The 14,867-nt window shown below is 41.4% G+C and overlaps 1 protein-coding gene across 2 annotated transcripts in view; it reads right to left on the reverse strand.

Moving 5' to 3' along the window:
• The window catches only part of ANKFN1 (ankyrin-repeat and fibronectin type III domain containing 1), a 331,563-nt gene that overhangs the window by 9,308 nt on the left and 307,388 nt on the right, over positions 1-14,867 (reverse strand). For both annotated transcript variants that reach the window (XM_011953739.1, XM_011953738.1), the window contains exon 14: positions 6,851-7,066. In XM_011953739.1, the coding sequence (XP_011809129.1) occupies positions 6,851-7,066 (216 nt within the window). The remainder of the gene's footprint in view (positions 1-6,850; positions 7,067-14,867) is intronic.

Consider the following 14,867-nt stretch of genomic DNA (forward strand, 5'->3'; position numbering starts at 1 on the left):
TTTAGTAAAGACGGGGTTTCACCATGTTGCCCAGGCTGGTCTTGAACTCCTGACCTCAGGTGATCTACCCGCCTCAGCCTCCCAAAGTGCTGGGATTGTAGGTGTGAGCCACTGCACCCAGCCTAAAAAGGCCTTGGAACACCAAATTGAATGCCTGTGGTTCTACATATTACCTGATTTGACCTCTAATCTGCTTTCATAACCTCCATTTCCACTATAGCCCTTTTGTGTCCCTTATCTCTAGTCAAAATGGATTGTTTTTCCCTTTCCCCATACATGCCCTAATCTCTCTGTTCTGATTGTTTGTTGTTTCACAAATTCACTCATTCTACCAACTTTTACTGAGCACTACTATGTATCAGTCATTGTGGCTAGGATATTGATGATACCGAGATGAATAAAACACGATCCTTCCCTTCATGGAACTCACATTTCAGTGTGAGAGAATTATGTAAGCAAGTTTTTCTCACCCAGCATCATAGAGGCCATAAGAAGCTGTGGAAGGTCCATTGTGGGCCTAAGGGAGGGTGAAAGCCACTCCTCCAGTTTCTGCCTCATTTCTTTATCATGCTTTCAATTTAATTTAATTCCATCTATTTAATTTCTTCCTTCTTCTCTCCTTCTTTTTGTTCTTTCTCTTTCTTTTTTTTTTCCATCTGGTTAACTTAACTACTCTCATGGCTCAGCCAAATGCCACCTCTTCTGCAATGCCTTCCCTGTTATTTTCAGGCAGAATTAATAGCTGCTTTGTCTGTGTTCCCCATAGTACACCGTTTGTACTGCTATCAGGCTCTAGTTTAATTCTGTCTTGTATTACCTTGATTTGTTTACAAAACTGTCTGTCTTCCTTTGACTGAACTCCTTGAGAGTAGGGACCTTGACTTATTCATTTGTTTTTTCTGTAGCACCTAGAAGAGTGCCTGGCACCTAGTTGACACCGAAAAAAATATTCATTAAATGTGAAGTGAGAAGACCAGAGGAGGTGGGGTCTGGGACTTGTCTTTCAGGAGAAAATATGCTGTCCTTGCACAGTGACTAGGAAGGGTATATCCACCTTCTCGTCATTGATCAGAGATCCTGAGAGCTTGTTAGAGGAACAATAGGTAGTTGCTTTTTCAATAACTACAGCACTTTTATTTTGTTGGATGGAGTATGAAAGCTCAACCATCCACGATGGTAGAGGTGACAAAATGGTGGCTAGTGGTCTTTGTAGGACCAAGATTATATGGACTGCAAATAATTTAATTTTCTGAATTATTTTCTAAATTATAAAAATAAAAAGACTTTACCAAAATTTTTGACTTTCAACTTATTTTCAAAAAACTGAAAAATTTCAAGCCTGGGACCACATTCTTCCATTGTAATTAGCTGAGGCTGAATCAGAGCTGCTGTCTTTAAAGGGGACAAGATTAATGCAGTCTTTACTTACACTTGTTTCTTTTTATTTTAATTGAGCTATAATTCATATACCATAAAATTCACCCTCTTCAAGTGTATAATTCAGTGGTTTTAGCATATTCACATGGTTGTGCAACCATCACCCAGTGTCTAATGCCAGACCATTTTCATCACTTTAGAAAGAAACCACACATTCATTAGCTGTCATTCCCCTATCTCTTCCCCTGCTGTTCCTGAAACCACTAATCTACTTTCTATCTGTATGGTTTTGCCTGTTCTGGGCATAGCATATAAGTGGAATCATACAACATTTAGCATTTTGTGTCTGGCTTCTTTCACTCGGTATTACATTTTCAAGGTTCACCCATGTCGTAGCATGGATCATATGTTATTCATTTTAATGGCTGAATAGCATTCCATTATATGGATATACCACATTTTGTTTACCGATTCGTCTGTTGTTTGGCATCTAGTTTACTTCTACTGTTTGGCTATTCTGAATAATGCTTCTATGAACATTGGTGAACAAGTTTTTACATGAACCCAATTGTTTCCTAAGTCCAGCCCAATTGCCTCATTTCCAGCAATCTTTCTGATTCCTGTAGTTTTTGATCTTTGTGTTTGGAGCTGCTTAGGAGTAGAAAGAGTAGGAATGTGCTGGAAAAAAAGCAGAAAAAGCAAGAAGAGGTCCTGGGCACCTAGGGTGTAAGAAGAAGAGACTGAATACCTAGAGGTGACAAGGAATGCCTAAGGAGAAGAAAAGGAAAACAGGGATGAGAAGGAACAGAAGACACGCTTCGCCACAGCTTCCCTAGGATCACAAAGGATGCAGAGAAAAGGAGGGGGAAGGGGTGTATAGCAGCATGATGGAAGGGAAAGCCATCAGCCTAGGAGTCAGAAGTTGTGGGTTTGGTCCCTCTTTTGGCTGATATGACCTTGACAAGGTACTTCCTTGAAATTCATGGCTTCTTATGCAAACTGGACACAAAATGACTCACTCATCCTCATTGGGTTTGCAGGAGGATCAAATGATATCACAGAAGTGACAAAGTGTTAGAAAGTTGAATATATAGTACACATGTGAGAGATTAAGCTTCAGGAAAAAGCTTGCATGTGGGGCTTCCAAGGACTAAAGTGATCCCTGAAGAGAGTGGTCGGAGAAACTTAGCATCTGAGAGGGGCCTTTCTGTTGGAAATACTCTCATTGCCGATTAGTTTGCTCATAGGGACTCTTGTCCACAATAACTCTTTTCCTTCCCAGGCAAGGGTGAGGAGGATTTTTGTGCTCTTTCACAGATAAATGAGAGAGGCCTGTTGTGAAGGCCTAGGATTTGAGAAGGTCAGGAATTTGAGGGAGCTGGACATTGGAGTTTCCCTGGGGTCCTAGGGATTCATAGATTTTAACAAAATCTGGGCCTAGATTTTGTTAAAGCCCTTATCTGTTTTGAAAACCCCATCGTGGATCGTTAGTTTTATACAGCTTTTCCTCAGTTGTGATGGAAAGGTAGAAAACGTGACAAAATGCCCCGCGAGATGATTAGGCCATTACCAGAGGTCTCTGTGGACTGGGTGCGTCTTGAGGGCAGCCTAGCATTGCTTGAAATTTTCTGAGACATGAATGGTGATTATTATTAATAAAAAGTCAAGAAACAACAGATGCTGGCAAGGCTGCAGGGAAATAGGAAAGCTTTTACAGTGTTGGTGGAAATGTAAATTAGTCCAATAACGTGGCAGATGGTGTGGCGATTCCTCAAAGACCTAGAATCAGAAATACTATCTTACCCAGCAATCCCATTACTGGGCATATACCCAAAAGAATATAAATCATTTTATTATAAAGACACATGCACACATATGTTCACTGCAGCACTATTTACCATTACAAAGACATGGAATCAAGTCAAATGTCCATCAATGAAAGACTGGAAAAAGAAATGTGGTGCATATACACCATGGAATATTATGCAGCCATAAAAAGGAACGAGATCATGTCCTTTGCAGGGACATGGATGGAGCTGGAAGCCATTATCCTCAGCAAACTAATGCAGGAACAGAAAACCAAATACTATGTGTTCTCACTTATAAGTGGGAGCTGAACAATGAGAACACATGGGCACAGGGAGGGGAACAACCCACACTGGGGCCTGTTGGTAGGGACAAGGAGAGGGAGAGCATCATGGCATCAGGAAAAATAGCTAACGTATGCTGGGCTTAATATCTAGGTGATGGATTGATAGGTGCAGCAGATCACAATGGCACACCTATGCAACAAACTAGCACATCCTGCACTTGTACCCTGGAACTTAAAATTAAATTAAAACAAAAATGAAAAAAAAAATTCTGAGACATAATAAAACTCACTAATATTTATTGAGCACTACTTTGTGCTACTCTTTTAATCATTTATGTACTAACTCACTTATCTTCATTAGAACCCTATGAAGTAGGTTTTTTTGCAGAGGAGGAACTGTGAGGGATGAGAAGTTAAATAATGCCCTGGACACATAACCAGAAAGGGTGGAGTGGGTATCACACCCAGTCATCCTGATTTCAAAGCGGTGCACAGAATGTGATGTGATGTAGCAGAAAGAAGCCCAGGCTTCCAAGGAGAAGGCCTGGTGGTCATCACTCCACTACCGCTGAGAAAAGAGAGTGGTCTGTGGCCTGTTATTGTGGGAATTGCCAGCCTGCTTTGGATACCACCAAGACCTATCTCTCCCTTTATGTTGAATTGGTGGGGCCAACTCCTGACATAATTAAATCTTAAGTCTAGGAGGGATTGGATACTATCCCTCATAGTTTTATTTCCCATTTCTTCTCTAGTGTGAGACTTGTATGGGAAGGAGGGGAGAGAGAAGAAGTAGGAGGAGGAGAAGTGAGAGGGGGGTTGGGTGGGAATGACATCAGGTGGGAATGTGCCAGTCAGCGGGGGTAAATTTTCCACTTGGATCTATGTGGAAACCCAATCCTGCCTCTATTTTTGGTTTCCTTCTCTAACAACCTTTCACCAGATTGGAATTTTTCTGCACCTGTAACACATTTTTAATGTAATAAGTCTAGGAGAAACCAGGTATTATATCATGCTGAGGCCTGTGCTGTGTTTCTAGGAGCAAAGGTAGCCCAGACCCTAGTTTATCCCTATAGGGGATTAGTGTATTAGTCACCCTGTAAAAGCTCAATTTATTATGATTTTTTAAATGTTTCTTTTAGCACTTGCTTATAAAAGGTGAAGAGGGGAGCCTCAAATGTGTCTGTGTTCCCTGCCCCCACCTGCTTCACACAAGCCCATACTCTCTGTCAATTCCCTGTGAACCCAAATTCCACAAAATTAAATCCAGAGGTATTGGCTTTGACCAATTAGCTTACCTTTGCTGCACTGGCCTTTGTCCTGGTTTGGGCCAGTGTGAGTAATGAAAAAATGAGATTATTGTACTTGCCACCCCTTGGCAGGGAATGAAAGTAACTTAGAAACTAAGTTAGCTGTTTAGGGTGACCACAAATGGCTCCTGGGATGGAAGCTCAGATTTGGGTTGTTTCTGTGCAACTAGGTCCTTCCTTCTCCCTTACTCCAGGTTGGCTATCTGTGGATATGCCACTGCTTGCGTGGGCCTCAGTGTAGATGTTTCTGACAGCTTTTCTACCTAACCGAAGTGTCCTATACAATTCATTCCTATCACCTGGTTAAAAAAAAACAAAATACAAAAAACAAAAACAAGGAAAGAAAGCAAAAAAGAAACAGTTTGAAGCCCATGTTTACAAAAAAGGTGTGAGGCCGAGAGAACGTGCTGGACTCAGGAGCATACAAGGGTTGGTGTCCCAATTCCACCATCCAGGCCAACGGCTGCATAGAAGCTACCTGGATTTTGAATTTTGGTGGATATTCAGTATTCAAGTAAGTCTTTTATCCTTTATTTCATCTCCTGTCCCCCACTCACTAAAATCCTGACTTTTACCTCAGAATGTGATATAATATAGCAGAAAGAAGCCTGCTTCCAATCCGAAGATAGGAACTGAAGCCTCAGCTTTGCCATTTTCTAGCTGTGTGCCAAGGGACAAAATCAAGTTTTGTGGAGACGCAAGTGGATATACTTTCCGGTGTCTTTTTTAAGGAAAACAACAGAAAGTCATGAATGCAAAATTGCTATGGCCCCTGAGAGGACCTGGAAAGGGCTTGTACAAGTGAAGGCGAAAGGACATCAAAGCCTCATTAGCTTCACTAAATTGCCTCTGTGTGTAGCCCTATGTCATTCAACCTCTTTGAGTTCTAGTTCTTTTCTTTTCTTTTCTCTCTCTCTCTCTCAACCTCCCTCCCTCCCTCTTTCTATTCTTTTCTTTTCTTTTTTAGATGGAGTCTCACTCTGTCACCCAGGCTGGAGTGCAGTAGTGTGATCTTGGCTCACTGCAACCTCTGCCTCCCAGGTTCAAGCAATTCTGCCTTGGCCTCCTGAGTAGCTGGGATTACAGGCAGCTGCCATCATAACTGGCTAATTATTGTATTTCTAGTAGAGATGGGGTTTCACCATGTTGGCCAGGCTGGTCTTGAACCCCTTGACCTCAGGTGACCTGCCTGCCTTGGCCTCCCAAAGTGCTAGGATTACAGGTGTGAGCCACTGCACCCAGCCTCTAGTTATTTCATTCCTAAAATGGACTTAATCATGCCTGTCTGTCCCAAGGGAGTATTGTAAGGAATATGCAGGAGTAAATATGTGTGAGGGTGTTTTTGTACATACATACGCATGTACACACACACACAAATACACACACATATATATACAATTTAGAAATGTATTATTATTACAGTTCGTTCAGATATTGGTTTAATGTTTTGATTACACTATCTAGAGTTTCCCTATCCCCTACTCAATTAATTTGTCTCAATGTTTCTTTACTTTTTCTTTTTTTTTTTTTTTTGAGATGGAGTCTTACTCTGTTGCCCAGGCTAGAGGGCAGTGGCATGATCTTGGCTTACTGCAACCCACCTCCCAGGTTCACGTGATTCTCCTGCCTCAGCCTCCCAAGTAGCTGAGATTATAAGTATGCACCAACATACCCAGCTTTTTTTTTTTTTTTTTGTATTTTTAGTAGAGATGGGGTTTCACCATGTTGGCCAGGCTGGTCTTGAACTACTGACCTCAGGTGATCCACGCACCTCGGTCCCAAAGTGTTGGGATTACAGGCATGAGCCACTGCGCCTGGCCTCAATGTTTCTTTTTGGCTCATTGGCCAGGGCATGAAAATGCTTTATTGGGTGCCCACGATTTGTATTGCCGAATGAATTACAGATCTAGAGAGTGATAAATAAAAAATAAGCTGCATTTGCGACAACATGTCTCTGGACCCTCTCCACTCCATCATTACATATGTAAATGGCTCTTGCTATATTTCACTAGACCTTCAATAATTGTGTTTGGAACCTTAAATGTACCAGGGAATTAAGAAAAAAACTACGTACCTGGATGGTTATCAGTAAAATGTCTAACGCTGTTGGCTCCTCAGGTGTTGATAGAGACTTTCTCTGGCTTTGCAGCTTTGAGATCTGCATCCATTTGCCATTAAAAAATGAATAAAGCATCTCCACCTCCCTGATGGTGACTATGAGTATGTTTCCATGTCGATCTTTAATGGGTTCATAGTAAACTCTTCCCAAGTTGTGTGTCCCAAGTAAATTCTGGAAACAAATGGATTACTGGTAGCATAGAGGGTGTTATGCTAACAAAGCAGCACAACAGCAACAAAAGACACTGTGAATAATTATCTGATTGCTGATAAGCTGTTTGCTCTCTCTCTCTTTTTTTTTTTTGCACTTAAACCTAGAATATATGGCATCATAGAAATGTACTTCACAGAAGCTCAAAGAAAATGTCTTTACAAAGACATTTGTAAAGATTGCAGAGCCTGCAAAGATTACAGCAAGACGCACAAAAATTATGTTTTTTTTAAAAAGCAAATTCCGTATCTGTAAATATTTCTTACCCACATGGACACACCAGTACATAAACCTCAGTTACCAGCACTTGAAGAGAATCCCAGATGTTTTAAAGAAAAATGTCTGATATTTAAAGTATGCTTCTGTGGAGTTCTCAAGAGATCTGCAGCAAGCTGGTATGAGGTGGGGTTGTTTAAAATGAAGAAGTGAATTGACAATGTAGCACATTGTACAGGTCCCCAAATGACTGCACATTCTCTTCAAGATACTTTAATTGGGAAAGTGGCCTGGTTTGACTTGTCTGTATTTCAGGGGCTTCTGTTTATTTAAAAACCTGTTAAAATTGCTTATAAACTGGGTCACCTGAGGCAGACAATACTTTTAGGAAGGTAGGAAGGGAAAGATGCCACACACTCAATGTGGAGGGGCTCAGGTTATTCCTAAAATAAACAGGAGTTTTACAAATATGCAGGGTTTGAAGATTTCTAACGTAGAACACTGGATGAATAGGATAAAATCCCCTGTTGCTTTAAATATCTATGATTTCTAAACATTATAAATCATCTTAGAGCTCCTAGTTGTTACTTTTGTGAGCTCACATAAGTGGTGGTGAGATGCCCTGTTAGCATGAATACAGAAATAGAAGTGGGATTTGTAAAACTGACAAGGACGACCTAAACATGAATGAGCCAGGAAGTCAATATCTACATCTATGAAAACTCTGCAATTTTCCCTCACAGGTAGAGACTGCGTCTGAAACCTTATCTTCTTCCTCACAAAGACCAGACATAGGGCAAATAAGGAATTTCTTTTTTTTTTTTTTTTGAGACGGAGTCTCGCTCTGTCGCCCGGGCTGGAGTGCAGTGGCCGGTTCTCAGCTCACTGCAAGCTCCGCCTCCCGGGTTTACGCCATTCTCCTGCCTCAGCCTCCCGAGTAGCTGGGACTACAGGCGCCCGCCACCTCGCCGGCTAGGTTTTTTTTGTATTTTTTAGTAGAGATGGGGTTTCACGGTGTTAGCCAGGATGGTCTCGATCTCCTGACCTCGTGATCCGCCCGTCTGGGCCTCCCAAAGTGCTGGGATTACAAGCTTGAGCCACCGCGCCCGGCCAGGAATTTCATAAGAAATTTTTGACACAAAAATTCATTTAGCAAGATTATGATTTTTTTGCAATGGCCTAATCACTCAGTCATATTTTTTCTTTCCACCATTTGACTTCTAAATCATAGAGAAGTGGGTGTGGCTTTGAGTCCAGCCCCTGTGGGGTACTAATCAGCAGTGTGATGTTGGCAAATTGGCTAGCCAAAAAGGAAAAAAAGAAAGAAAAGAAAAGAAAAGAAAGGCCTGATTTGTAGCATATGCCAGTTTCAGTGGTGTAAATACTTTTGCTGTAGTGGGATTTCAAACTACCCAGAGTTTGACAACAGGCTTTCAAAATCCCTGAATATTTAACAGTTGGCTCTCTTGGGCCAGTACAAGTTGGCTCCAGCCTACCATTGCTATTAAGCCTTTACTTATATTTGGTATTGAATTTCAGGGTTGGCTACCACTTATTAACTGTTGGACTTCTGAAAAATTATTTACCCTCTCTGGTCCTGAGTATCATCATCTAAAAGTAAGGGTCTTTACAGCTCAGACAGCTCTTATGCTAATCCTTATCTCAGTGAGTGTTTGAGGGGTTAAATCAAGCAACTCATGAAAAAGTAGTTTGCAAACTCTCAAGCTTGATACAATGTAGGGTGGGGGCTTTCTTTACTGCTCTAATTGGAATCCCACCCAGGCTTACATCTACTCCTTTTCAAGACCCATCCCAGATTTCAACTCCTCTGGGAAGACTTTTCCAACTCTCTAAGGTAGACGTTACCATCCCTCTTTTGTCCCTTACTGTTTCCTGTACAAACTTCCATCTTAGCATGTCTCTGGCTTTACTGCATGTATTAGTGTATGAGTTCGCGTTATGAATTCATAGTTGTTTCATCTTTGTGTCTCTGTGTCCCTTGCACAGTGCCTGCAACATGGAAAGAACTCAGTCACTTTTTGTTGACTTAACTGACATTTTGTATTATCATTAAGAGGCTGGAAAATGTGATTCACTTTGGACCAAAGCTGATGGGTAGACATTGATTATGGTGGTCTTTTCACTTAAACAGTTATTATCAGTGGTTCACTATCAGCTGTAGATAGGTTTTCTAAGGAGTTGAATAAGAAAGCACTACAAGTCTTCTTGAAATTTTTTATTAACATCAAATTAGGTTAGATAGCTAGCTTTGAGGAGAGCCCAATTTAAAAGTAGAATATTATTGTGCAAATAAATTGCAACCATCTTCCATGAGGGAGAATTCAGGGTTCTTTAGGGCCTAGAGGAAAAATAGACCATGTTAATACAGGTCATAATCAAAGTTAGGTGATCTGGGGCTCCTGATGGTCCTATAAGAGCCACCTGATGGCTAACAGGAATGCATCTAGGTCATAACCAGGACAAATCACAGGGCTGTCAATAAGCCCTAGGCAGAGGCACAATATTTAGAGGCCTCTGCCTCTAATATTTATTCAGTTTGGGGCGGCATGGACATGGGAAGGTGAAGGAAGTCCAGAGTTGGGATAAGGAGGCCTGAAAAAGAAGAGCAAAACTTTGGGAAAATCTTGTTTCCCCCTTAACAAATGTAAAGAAGACAGTATTCATACATTGTTACTTACCTCTTACTCACTAACACTCATTTCTAAAAGCTATGGAGGAGGAAAGTTTAGCACAACCTGCAGTGTCAGAGTTTTACTGTCTTTGGGGGATAAGTAGTTTAGACACCTTTCAATGCAAGAGCAATGTACACTTCTCCCTCTTGGGGCCCTGTGTCGTTTTCCTAAGAGAAAGAAGAACATTGTGGGCTCTTGGTCACTTACAGGCTTTCTCATCTTAATTTTTGTTTCCCAAATGCTAAGATACTTATCTCTCCTCCTGCCTAGGTAATTTTAATTAAGAATAGACTTCTTTTTCTTTTTTACCATAATATAATTTTTTCTCTTTAAAATTTTGCAAATTACTACACAGTAAGATGATGAAGTACTGGAAAGAATGCAGGCTTTGGAGTTACATAAATCTGGATTTGAATCTACAATCTGCTACTTCCTATCTGTGTAACCTTGGCACAAATGAGCCTTTCTAGGCCCTAGCATTGTGATCTGTTAAAAGAATACCAATAAGAGTACTTTCTCATTAGGTTGCGCTAAAGATTAAATGAGATTAAAGTTTGTAAAGCACTCAACACAGTGCCTGGCATCTATGCTGTTAAATAAATGAAAGTAGTCACTTCACTATTATTATTTACTATTACATATTAAAGGAGCTCACTAGAGAGCAGAAACCCAGAAAACAAGGTGCAGATTGCACAGTGCTTGATATGCACTGTGATAAAGGTAGGTCTCCTGACTTGGACACAGTGACTAGCCCAGTGACTATGAGTGCAGATGAGGGGGAGAAGGATCATGACTGAGGCCTTTGCGCGCCGTGATAAAATGTCTGAGCCACAACTGGAGGAGTCTAAGTCAGAGAATGCCTTGGTCAGAATCTTTTAGATTGGCTACTCTGGCCAAAGTATGGAGAGTGGATTGGAGGATGTTAGGATTGGTAGCAGAGGGATGACTTTGGAGGCTTTTGACCTAATTGGAGTATTCAGGCAGTAGTATACAAAACTGGAAAGGAGAGGAGAGTAAAATGAGATGCCCCAGAGGAAAATCAATAGAATTTATTTTTGGTTGATGCCAATCAAACTGAGTATAATGCATTTTTACTTTCCTCAGAACATCGTTATTTTATTTTATTTTATTTTATTTGTGAGACAGAGTTTCGTTCTTGTTGCCCAGGCTGGAGTGCAATGGTATGATCTCAGCTCACCACAACCTCCGCCTCCCGGGTTCAAGCGATTCTCCTGCCTCAGCCTCCTGAGTAGCAGGGATTACAGGCATACACCACCACATCCACTTAATTTAGTATTTTTAGTAGAGATGGAGTTTCTCCATGTTGGTCAGGCTGGTCTTGAACTCCTGACCACAGGTGATCCGCCCGCCTTGGCCTCCCAAAGTGCTGGGATTACAAGCGTGAGCCACCGCGCCCGGCCACATTGTAAAACATTTTAAATTAGTAGAGTGATCTAACAAATTAACTATGTGTCAATCCTTAAATTTTCTTTTTCTTTCCCTTCAGAAGTTTTTCTGTACCTTACACCTCCCTTCCACCTCTCTTACCTCCCTCCCCAACAAAAGGTGCCTTCAGTATTTCCAGACATTTTCTTTGTAGAGATTAGTAAATAGTTTGGGCAATAGGTCCTACCAAAAAAAGTGATGAAAGCAACTTTTATTGTTGAACTAGGCATATGGAAACTTGGAGAGGAGGACATGCATATAGTACTCAGGCCTTGATGGAGGCACTGTGAAGGTGACCATTTATTGAAGACTATGAGGCTCTCTGGTCATAGTGCAGGACCAGAGAGCTATCCATCCAGGTGGTAACTATGCTACAAAACATTTCTGTGATCCCTTTTCCCTTTAGCTAGATAAAGTTTCCCTCAAGTGTGAGCATTGGGGTACATGGGTTTGGACTGACAGATATATTTATTTATCCAACCTGTACTTACTGAGTATCTACCACATGCCAGGCATTGGGGATATAGTGGTAGCCAAGACAGACACATTCGCTGAGCTGAGGAACTCACAGTCCAAGTGGGTCACTAAACAGATAATAATACAAATAATAAACTCTGGGATTCTGATCACTTTCCTAAATGAAGAATACGAGGTGCTATGAGAGTGATTCACTTAATCAAGGGATCAGAGAAAGGCTCTTTAAGGAAATATAAAAATTAAGCTGAAATCTGGAGGATATGTAGGAATTAGTAAGGCAAAGTGAGGAAAGAAGGGGATTCCAAGCAAAAGAAACAGCTTGAAAACTAGCAAAGGATACTGAGAAAGACCAGCAAATCGGAAGAAAATCAGGTGAATGTGAAACTGTGGAAGCCAAGGGATATGCCAGTCTACACAAGGAGTATGGAACCAAGTGTATAAAATGTTGCTTAGTGAAACTGAACTCATTGGCAAGACTAGATCCAGGTTTTGTGGGGGCGTGAACCATACAATTTTGAGGCACTCTTTAAGACAAAGAATACAAAACTACAAAAATAAAACTAGGTATAAAAGTGACTCTTTATCTAGAATGATTAAAGAAATCTCCTTCTCTCCAGCAAATACTAGAGTGTTTGGAATTCTGGGTCCCCTTTCCCCCTGAAATTTCTTTAGGTAGTTTGCAAGAAATGCTTCCTGACTGCAATTCAGCTTCCCTTCCCTAAAACACGTGGGTTTCACACTCACAGGGGTCCCGCGCTCATAGCTCATGCAAGTGAAGCATCCTGAAGCTCCATTTTGGCAGCATCATCTGCCTCTGATTTCTGATGCCCTTAAAGACCAGTTTTATATGCATTACGGTAGCAAAAGTCAGAGAGAGGGTTGAGAACCAATAGGAAATGAAGATGTCAGTGGAGAAAGAGGATGTAGGTAACTCTTCCAAGAAGTTTGGGTGTAAGGAAGAGAATAGTTTGGTAGCTGAAGGGGCATGTGGGGCTATGGGAGGAATTTAGGGGGAGATTTAACTGGAAAGACTTGAGTATTTTAAAATAAAAATGAGAGGGAAGAGATGGGACCCAGAGCACATGTGGAGGAATGAACTTATGTCAGGAAATGTGAGACTTTATCTTCTGAAATAAAAAGAAAAAAAAAAAGAAGGTTCGGTCTGTGCAAGGAGGTTTATAAATCTGGCAGAAAAAATCATTAATTTCCTTTTTTTTTCCTTGATGAATTATACAGTGAAATCATCACCTGAGATGTGAAGGAGAGTGTGGGGAAGGAGAAGGGATGTGGGAGAATGAAGAAGGTTTTTATTTTATTATTTTATTTTATTTTATTTTTTTTGAGACAGGGTCTTACTCTGTCACCCAGGCTGGAGTGCAGTGGCACGATCTCAGCTCACTGCAACCTCTGCCTCCCAGGCTCAAGTGATCCTCCCACGTCAGCCTCCTGAGTAGCCAGGACTGCAGATGTGCATCACCATGTCCAGCTAATTTTTGTATTTTTGCTAGAGATGGGGTTTTGCCGTGTTGCCCAGCTGGTCTGAAACTCCTAAGCTCAAGTGATCCACCTGCCAGCTTCCCAAAGTGCTGGGGGAAGGTTTTAAAATAGTTGCTTTACAGTGTGAGAAAGCAAATTTAGTAGAGAAAGGAAATTGGACCACTAGGTAACATTACATGTGAGAATTGTAGTCATGAATTTAACATAAAACCAGTCAGCCCTTTTTTGTGATTATTTTTAATGTGGCAATGTGTAACTACTTTAGACATGTTGGATTCATCCAGGTGTGGGATTTTTCCAAATAAATAATATACAGGGAAAAAAATAGAATATTTTCAAGGAAGTGATTAAGATGGGCTAAGGAATCTAAGCTAGTCAAGGAAGGAAATGACTTCAGAAGTGGGCTGATGCATTATGAAAAGTGGTGAGGTCTATAGATTTGGAAGCTGAGGAAGTCCAAAAGTATTGTAATGGGAGTAGTTGAGTAGGGTCACACTGGCCATCATTGCATCACTCAGTGTCTGACTGCACTGACTTATAACAGCCTGATCCTTCTCATATTGCTGATATCAGATTAAAGTTCTAAGAAACCTCCAATAAACACATAATAAAGAGCTCCCCTTGAAATTCTAAGGTTTTCCAGTCTGTGATCCAGGCATGTCTGGACTGTATGGTAGGGTGATGGGAGGTTCCACTAAGGAGTCTGAGGCTCTTGGGAATGTATTTTATCCTAAAGAAAGAGTAGTGTGAGGTGCAGTGGCATGGGCCAACTCAAGTGGGTCAGTGATGAAAGGACGAGGCACTTTGAACTCAGCAGTCATCATGGTCTGCTCCAAGAACTGCTTTTTGAGTTGGAAGAGAAGATTAGCAATCAAGAGTGAGTTGAGGCCAGGCACGGCGACTCACGCCTGTACTCCCAGCACTTTGGGAGGCCAAGGCGGGTGGATTACCTGAGGTCAGGAGTTCGAGACCAGCCTGGCCCACATGGTAAAACCCTGTCTCTAGTAAAAATACAAAAATTAGCCAGGTGTGGTGGTGGGTGCCTATAATCCTAGCTACTCGGGAGGCTGAGGCAGGAGAATTGCTTCAACCCAGGAGGCAGAGGCTGCAGTGAGCCGAGATCACGCCATTGCACTCCAGCCTGGGCGACAGAGAGAGACTCCACCCCATCCCCCACCCAAAAAAACCCCGAGTGAGTTGAAATGAACAGCTCCGTTTGCTAAAATCTCACCGATCATACAAAGCAGCAAGCAACCTGTGTACTAGAATATATCACAGAGGAGCAAAATTTAAATTTTGGAATTAACCGTAATAGCAACAAAATATTGCAGGAAGTTGAATTATTATTGTGAGGGTTCAAGAAATGACATTCCTATAATTGCAGGTGGGGGACAAAGCCATAGAATTTTTTCTTTTGTTATTATGACCCTATT

The sequence above is a fragment of the Colobus angolensis genome, unplaced genomic scaffold (genome assembly GCF_000951035.1).
Source record: "Colobus angolensis palliatus isolate OR3802 unplaced genomic scaffold, Cang.pa_1.0 Scaffold37, whole genome shotgun sequence".
Classification (NCBI taxonomy): Eukaryota; Metazoa; Chordata; class Mammalia; order Primates; family Cercopithecidae; genus Colobus; species Colobus angolensis.